The sequence below is a fragment of the Chiloscyllium plagiosum genome, unplaced genomic scaffold (assembly GCF_037043375.1).
Source record: "Chiloscyllium plagiosum isolate Xiang-an unplaced genomic scaffold, Cpla_swu_hap1 HiC_scaffold_27, whole genome shotgun sequence".
In the NCBI taxonomy this organism is placed as follows: domain Eukaryota; kingdom Metazoa; phylum Chordata; class Chondrichthyes; order Orectolobiformes; family Hemiscylliidae; genus Chiloscyllium; species Chiloscyllium plagiosum.
Window position 1 is genome coordinate 70,811,634 of NW_028270165.1, and position 9,268 is coordinate 70,820,901.

At 40.9% G+C, this 9,268-nt stretch overlaps 1 protein-coding gene across 1 annotated transcript; it reads left to right on the forward strand.

Moving 5' to 3' along the window:
- The first annotated feature begins 5,432 nt into the window (after nucleotides 1-5,432).
- Nucleotides 5,433-8,690, forward strand: LOC148144550 (putative G protein-coupled receptor 139). The gene is made up of 2 exons (XM_087975399.1): nucleotides 5,433-5,502; nucleotides 7,789-8,690. Exons 1-2 carry the CDS (start codon nucleotides 5,433-5,435, stop codon nucleotides 8,688-8,690), a joined length of 972 nt encoding a protein of 323 aa, XP_087831525.1.
- The last annotated feature ends 578 nt before the right edge of the window (nucleotides 8,691-9,268 follow it).

Genomic DNA, 9,268 nt, shown 5'->3' on the forward strand with positions numbered 1-9,268 from the left:
TTTCTGGTGCCTTGCAACAGCGAGTTTATTTTATCAGGGTGAAGTGCAGAGGGAATTTTTCCTGGATCACAAAGTGTGGTGCTGGAAGAGCATATCGCGAACGATACTGTTACAAGATACATTCCCTCAGAGAAAATGAGGACTGCAGATGCTGAAGATGAGAGGCAAAAAGTGTGGCGCTGAAAAAGCACATTCGGTGAGACAGCATCCCAGGAGCAGGAGACTCGATGTTTCCAAAAAAAAACTCTTCATCAGAAATGAAACGCTGATGCTCGAAAAGTGAAATGGCCTGCTCCTTGGATGCTGCCTGACCAACTGTGCTTTTCTAGCGCAGAACCTTTTGACTCTATTTTCAGCATCTGCAGACGTCATTTTCTCGTAGGGATTTTATCCTGTAACAGTTTCTTTCTCAATATGCTCTAACATAGTTTTCATCGGAGAGCACAATTGAAAATGCATTCTATTCATAATCGGTGTATACTGAAATTATCAGTTGCAAAATGGGATTTATTTCGTATCATTCATTTGAATAGCAGTTTCTGAAAGGCTAACGTAGATGGATATTTCGGTGGTGCCTAACCTACCTTCCTGCTGTTTGACATGTTCGGGCTTTGTCGATGGTCAATTTTGATAGAAATAGCATTTATGAGGAATACAAATAGAAGAAGCAACTGATCAATTTCCATTGAATCATGGAATTCCTGAAACTTGGTTGTGGCCATGATGATTTGAATTTGGGCGTGTGTCAGTTTGCTTTTCTAAATCATCATTTAATGATTCTCCAGGCCAGTTTATTCACGTTAAACTGACCTGCTTATCGTAAAAAAGTATTATTCTGTGATCGACTTGGGTAATTCAGGGGACTCAGAAAGGTTACCTCTGAAATAAGATAAAATTGTAAAATGGAAACAAAAAAGGCATAAGTGACGTCAATAAAAGTATTTTCGTAACAACAATGAGACTATTTTGCGGAAATAATCACCCATTAAAAACATTCACCAATCATTGAGAAAAAATAGACATAATTTTACTGGATCGCGGTGCTGCACAGTTGCTATGACCACAATTTACAGGACTGTCAGTTCACTCGTGTCCCATCTGACAATAATCTGTAATACTTCCGTGTTTATGATGATTTCCTGTGGGGTAGGAACTCTGCACAAAGTGTTCGTTTTGGCAAAGGAGAGGACAAAGAATAACTGCTTTTGAATTAGTGCGTTCATGGTCCTAATAGACTGGATGGTGCGAAAAATATCAACAACAGTTTCATTCACATTCGTTCCCCAAGTTTCAGAAAAACATTTCGGTTATTTTACGCTCGGACGTAATTGTCCATACGTTGAAAGCATTTTTTTTTAATGCTTGGACTGATACAACTGTTTAGGGCAACATTGAATTGTCAACAGAATGTGAAACAGATGGGCGAGTGAAAGGCGCAAAGGTAGACAGGCCTGGTTGAAGGAGATTTGGTTCCCTGTGACGTTGGTGTGTCTGCAGTGGGAGGGATCAGACAGCTTCCATATCTTCACAATGAATGTACAAACCTTTATTTCAAAGTAAAGGTAAAGCTGTTGGAGGACAATTGCCATCCTGGGATCAGGAATCTGAAGCTTGAATTGACTGACAGTTTGCTTTTGGGAATTATGCAGAGTTGTGATCTGTCAATTTCTGTCGTGTATTTGGTCAGCGTGTTTTACAATTCAGCGAAAGGTTGGTGGCACAAGACTACGATAGGAAGGCTGGTTTTACATCATCAGAGTTCATTGGTGCTCCATATTAATTTCAGAAAAATGTTCCCCGACAAGAACTATTATTTGTGGAGTATTATCAAAGTTGTTTCTAATCTAAGTGAATATTCATTGCAAATCTGTGGATGATCTAGATCATTACATGTCTCACATCTGAGCCGTCAGAAAACTATGAATTGATTCAATTTAAACAAACCTCTCAATGATTTACCCTTACTTAGCTCTACATTGGAGACAAGGAAAAGCAGAAAAGCAGCAAGATATCAGACGCGCACTCTCTAATCCCCGGCTGTCAAGAGGAAGAGGCGACTGCAGCTTCAAACAACGGCTTACTGCCTATCCCTGGGGCACAAAACCCTTCAAACCAAGCCAAAACTCCTTATAAACCTAACAAATGCTCAGAAAAACGTAGGGATATTATGTTCCACTCACTAAACCTCCAGGAAGCATTGCCACAATCTTTGTGTGAGAGTCCAAACTAGAAGTCACAATAAATCTCTAAAGAAAATTCCGAGTCAAAGTTATTTAATTTTATGAAAAAAGCTTGCTATTGTGAATCCGAAAATGAGCTAATTGGATTTTTGTCAGTCAGTGACACAATTCAGATTGTTTGTCATTCAAATTGTATGGGTGCATGAGGGAATCTGGTTTCTGAATGAGGGAAGAGTGCAGGTCAATGTAAATCCAGCAAGAAATGTGGAGGAAAATGGAGGGCATTGTTCGTAAGGAAGTGCAGGTCATAATGGAATTTGGGAAAATCAATCTTGAGCCCACATTCCACAGTTTTCCTGAGGACCACAGAAATGTTGTTTCAGGTACTACCACGGTATCTGGAGTCAGTATTTCAGGAGTCTTTGCTCCATTATTCATCTGGACATTGACGCCAAACGTGTCTCTCATAAATCCCAGGCCATCTGCAAGTTTAAATTTCTTGAAGTTTCATTGCAAGCAAAATTTCTTTAATATCTACAAGTGCAAATATTATCAATCCCTGGGGAGAGAATGAAACACTCATTTTTCACAATGGAATATTTTGACCATCGGTGTATTTCAGAATATTCAGATTTTAGCATCGACGCCGAGGTTACACAGAGACCCAACGAGTTAGCACGACACCTGTCAGTCAACGGGTATAGTCATGACGGACTTGTTAAGCTGACAGATATGGAATCAATTATGGGTTCCCCACGCACGTTTTAATCCTGCCAATTATGGTCCCCGGTGTTAAGGTGTGACGGGGTGAACGAGAGTATTTGCCTCATTTTCTCATGGCCATAACTATAAGGTAACAAGCAGAAAAAAAGAAGGTAGCAGATCATTTTTTTCGCTCACCGGTGGGAGATAGGAATCAGGAAATTACTTCTGGTGTGGGCAGCAAACGCTGAAATCCTCTTTAAAATTCACAAGTGTTTAGATGTTCACTTTCATCGGCTTACTCAGGTACGATCCACGGCATTTATTAAATTGCATTCTGCAATGTGATGTCACTGTCTCACCAACATTTATTGCTTATGCCTAAATACCACCTTGAAAAAGTGACACTCAACTGCCTTCTTGAACTGTTACAATCCAAATGCTGTAGATTGAACAGTAATTCACGAGCAGAGGCAACTGCAGAACTTTGACACAACAACAATGAAGGAATGGCAATGCATTTCCAAATCAGGTCAGTGAGCGGTTCAAGGGGAACTTATATGTTATCGTGTGCTATTGAACTTGCTGTCCTCTCCCTTCCAGATAAAAGTGGTCATTGATTTGGCAGGTGCTGTCAAAGGGTCTTTGGTTAGTTTCTGCAGTGGATGTTACAGATATTACAATCTGCTGCTGCTGACTGCGCTGGTGCAGGCGTTAGGTCTTGTGAATGTGGTGATAACTAATCGCACCGATTCGTTCTGCATGATGTTAAGCTTCTTGGGTGTTGTTGCACTCATCAAGGCAATTGAGGTGCATTCCATCTTAATCTGCCTTGCATCTTGTCGTCGGTGGACAAGCTTTGCGGAGTCAGAAGATGAGTTACACATAGTATTCCTACACTGCAGAATACAGTTATTTGGGGCCTTCGATTCTGCGCCGACGCTCCAAAGAGCCTCCAAAACCTTCAGCCATATTTCTATCTTTCCATGTGAGACAGACCAATAGACGGTATGCATTGTCATTCAACTATTTACAGTTTTGCTTGGGCTCTTTCATACCACAATCACCCAAATGTGACCTTGCGGTCAAGGGCTTTTGGCTGAGGTTTGCAGTGAATGTTTCAACTTTCTCTTCTGGACTGGTAGGCTGGATTCTCCTACCATTCAGGTTCGGGATGTTTATGGAGCCTCCACCTTCAGTGAATGGTTAGAATTGCTCACCACAGTTTATGGCCGGATGCAGCAGGACTGCAGAGTTGAGATCTGACCATTTGGTTGCGTGGTCACATAACTCTGACTGTCACTTGCTGCTTTTACCACCGAGAACACACGGAGTCCTGTTTCGTAGCTTCACCAGGTTTACAACGCTTTTCAGGTGTTACTGCTGATCCTTGCATGCTCCCTGTACTCTTCATTTAATTAAGGATCAACCCTTGTCATGATGATATGATGGAGTGGGGAAAACGCGGTGTCATAACGTGACAGATTGTGTCGGATAGTGTTGCCACGTTGCCCGTTTTGCTACATTGATGCCACTTCTTGAATCGGTTGATCTGTTCGAAATCTATCCTGTTTGTCACTGTTACAATGTTACACAACGCAATGGAGGGAATTCTCGATTTAAAGCTGGGATTTCATTGCCATAAGGATATGGCCAGTGCCGTTATGGACAAATGCTGAGAAGATTTCTGAGTTTACAAACACGTATAATTTTATCCCTCCAGTTAGTTTTACCACGACACACAGCTAAGATTCAACTAGCTCGATTAGTGGAGGGGTTTCCAAACCACATCTTGTGGAATGTTGGGGTTCCCCAGACAAAGTGTCTTGTGTGCTTTTGACATTTTCAGCTCATCCAATAACTCATGTCCAAAACAGAGGAGCACTAGTTCATCACGTAACAGGGTGAGTCAGGAACTTTCCTTGCAGTGAGTTGACCTGGTGTCATGGGATATCTGGTGAACAGGCGATGCCTTTTTGAAGCTCCTTCCTGTCTTTCTACTTGACCAGTAAAACTGAAACGCTTGCACATTTCCCACAGTTAGCATGTGAGGGTGGACACCCACGTTTCTTTTCTTGTAAGGTATTAGTGACGCCGTACAGATTAATTTTGTATCTGTGACAAGTCTGAGGCAACAGTAATTTATGAGAATTTAAATCTCTGACAATTACATTCACAAATATAACAACCAAAAGAGCAAAATTGCTTAGAATATGCTAGTCTTAGAAAATGTTAAGTTTAGATTAGAGATAGAATATCCACCCAGCGTCGAATATTAGCAACTCCACTCCATTAAAACTAAAAGGAGGGTTTCGATGCAAGGAATTTCCAGCCAGCAGTGAGCTGATAAAATGACACTGAGCCACACGCCATCCCGATGATTAAAATGAACGACATTAAAACTTGAGATAATGTGTTTGTTTACTGATTTGCAACTGAGATGCATGATGAGGTTTAATTCATCCTCTAGAGACTGTCATGTCAAATAAATAAGAGACACGTTGGATATGCCACAGTGGTGAGGGCTGCAGCTTTAGCTTCTCAGATAGGATGCACGGACCAGCGAAAGGCCTGTTCTATGCTGTTTGCTATCCAATTCTCGCTATAATAGGTGCTCCTGGTATGAAATTGATTCCTAATAACTTACTAACTTATTTTTGCAGTTACTTGAAATTGGTGGAGCTGACATTTCAGGATTAACCTCTATCATAATACGCACAGCCTCAGTAAATGACTTCAGTCTGTGAATTTTCTATGAGTATACCTATGCTCTTCTAATTAGTTAATTGCTGGCAATGCGGAGAGTTAACATATTTGATTCAAAATAATTTCAGTACATTCATAAAAACGTACTTTGATTAGATTAATGAAATATGCATTGAACACTGTGTGATGTCAATTTAACATAATTCTATCTCTTATTGAAATTTTGCAAAATTTTGCTTTTGAGGAAATGCAGTGAACTCTGTGAAAAATAGTCTCACATTATGCAGTAAAACAGCAACGTTTGACCATCTGATTATAGAAACAGGAAATAGATATTGCAGTGCTTTAATTGCTTTTGTACGTGAGGACAGCAACTTTTTAAAACTCTGTGGGATGTGGGTCTTGTTCGCTGGTCCAACAGTTAATTGTTCACTTCTACTTATCACTTGAAAAGGTGGCAGTGAGCTACCATCTTGAACCGCTGTAATGTATCTGATGTATGTAGTTTCATAGAGAACGTAGGGAGGATACTTCAGGACTTCAAGCCAGTGACAGTGAAAAAAATTGCAACACATAAAACATTCACTGCTTAGTCGAATCTGCAATGTGAAAGATAGACACGATGAAACAGTTCCAAAGAAGTAAAATTCCCTGCAGTGGTTTCAATTTTTAACGGGATGTAAGCGATTATTTGCAAAAAGACATGAAATTTGTTAGTTGAGTGAATGCACTTTTTTTACTGTGGTGATAAATGTTTGACTAGCATTTCTATTGAAGAGAATTGCATGTCGTTATAATTACTCGGATTTGACTGTTGCAATCAAGTTTACCGTTTATTACTTATCACCAAATTCTATTTGAGAATCTGTGGCTGGATTTCCTTGTCAGCCCACTCCAGTGTGCAAGGTCGGAAGTTTTAATATCCAAATTTTATCACAAGTAAATTAAGGGACTATCAAAGCAAAAGACTAAAGACACGATTAAAACATTACTTTAAAAAAAGGCCAAAGAAGACGGGGCAGGTGGGCCACTGATTTAGTAATCTCTGGAGATCAGGGATCAACTTTAAAAACTGATTAAAGAATTAGTATTCAACATGCAGCCACCCTGACAACAGAGGCGGCTGCGTAATGTGAACAGAATGGAAGTGAGTGAACTATGAATGTATGCGAAATTTTGAAGAATAAGATTATCTGAACTGTGATATTGTAGACTGGGCACAATGCAAATCAGTGAACATAAGGTCGCTGGCTGAACGTTGGTAAGTGTGGACAGCAACTTGATAATCTCTTGACGAATGCAGACTTTGTTAACTAGGACAGTAGTTAATTGCCCACTTTTGTTTCCCCTTGAGAACGTCGCTGTCAGTAGCTTTCTTCCAGCGCTGCAGCACATCTGATGTAGGTAGATCCACAGTGTAGGTAGGGAGGAAGTTCCAGGATTTAGTCCAAGTGACAGTGAAGTATTAATGATATATCTCCAATCAGGATGGTAAGTGGCTGGAAGGTAACGCACAGGTGGTGGTATTCTCAGCTGTCCACTGCCCTTGTTCTTCTTGAAGGATGTGGTCATGTATTTACAAGGTGCTGTCTGAGGATCTTTGGTAAATTACTGTAGTGCCTTTTGTCTATGGTGTTGCAAATGAATATCAATATCTGATGGAGTGTGCAATTCAGGGTATCATGCCAGTCAATCGGGCTACTTTTTCCAGGATAGTGCACACTTCTTGAGTTTTGTTGGAATTGAACACATCCAGGCAAGCTTTTAGTATTCAATTACAGTCCCGCACTTATGCCTTCTAGATGATGGACCGACGTTTGGGATTCGGGAGATGAATTGTGTGCTGCAGGAGCCTGAGTCTCTAATTTGCTGTTGTGCCAATTCATTTATATGCCTGGTCTTGTTCAGCTTCCAGGTAATGGTAACACCCGTGATGTAAAGAGCCTTGCCTCGAATTAGATAGCTGGCCACTGTAATTGACTGAAGACCAGGAAGTGGAATTCAAGATGTCGAAAGAAAGTGTTCACATATTTTATAGGTAAATGCTTACTTGAGCTTTGGAAATTGAACCACCAAGTGGAGCAGACAGCTTGAAGATGGAAACGTGATTAAACCGAAAAGTTTAAGGAAATCTGAGGATCAGGTGGGAACTCATTTTTGGAGACCCTTGGTAACATTGTTGTTCTTTTATCTATCACAGCCAACTTGCTGGCCATTGTAATTCTATCACAAAGACATTGCGGCCTTTCCCGATGTGTCACCTACTACCTGGTCGCCATAGCGGTAGCTGATTTCCTTGTCATCATCACTGGGTGCATCCTCAACCGCATCAGCCGCATTTACTTCAGCTTCAGTGTATTGTCCACAACTCCTGCATGCTGCCTCAATGCTGCGCTCGTCTATGCCACGCGGGATTGCTCGGTTTGGCTTACCGTGGCCTTCACCATTGACCGTTTTGTAGCTATTTGCTGCCAGAGTCTGAAGACTAAGTACTGCACTGAGAAAAGTGCTTCAGTGATTATCGGAGTGATATATGCTCTGAGCTGCTGCAAGAACATCCCATTCTACTTCATCTACCAGCCTTTGTACATTCTGGATGGTGTGCCCTGGTTTTGTGATATCAAACCGATCTTCCACAAGTCTCCTGCCTGGCAGACATACTACTGGCTTGATCGCATCTTAGCCCCTTTTCTCCCATTCCTTATCATTCTTTTGTTAAATGTCTTGAATGTAAGACATATCTTAGTGGCAAGCAGAGCCCGTAAGAGGCTACTGGGTGCTGAAAATAGCGAAGACACAGAAATGGCCAATCGCAAGAGGTCAATAATTCTTCTCTTTGCAATCTCTCTCAGCTTCCTGCTCCTCTGGGCGACATATTTTGCGCGTTTCCTGTACAGAATGGTTACTGGTGATGAATACGTATCAAGCTTGGGTTTCAGTAACCAGCAGTATATTCTTCAAGAGACGACCAACATGCTTCAGTTACTCAGTTCCTGCAACAATTTCTTTATTTACGTTGTGTCCCAGAACAAGTTCCGTGAGGAATTGAAGAAGGTGCTGGTGTATCCCTTTACCAGGCTTACTGATCGTTTTCAGCAATGAATAATAAAACAGTGAAGTGTTTCGGAGTTATTTCAATCCCACAAATCTGACTCAATGGGCAGCAGTATTTCAACCTCTCAATCCCACGAACAAACTATGTGCTGCAGCTTCTGTACTAAGAAACGTAAGACCTATTTCCCTCTTTGCAATATGAAGGAAAGCTGAATTATCGAAAAAATAACCTTCATGGCTGCGACAGCATCATCGAGCTTCATAGATTCAGTGTCATCATTTCCGACAGCGCGGAGACAGATCTTTCCTCCCAATCTCTTATATGACGACCAAAACGTTAATCCACACCTACCCCAAACACTGAAGAATCTAATATATTTTATTGATCTGAAATCATGGAATATAAAATGTTCCATGATCTCAGAAAATCGCCTGAAAGAGTCTACTATATGGTTCGGGGTTGTAACAAAACAGGAAAATAGATTATTTGATGTGCATTGTTTCTGGACTTCAACTCACTGCACTCAGTTTCAAACAAAAAAAAACGGAACATTTTGATCTTTCTTTATAAGAGACAACCCGCAAGGTTGCTATGGATTCTCATGACTTTTCAATGTCCCTCTCTG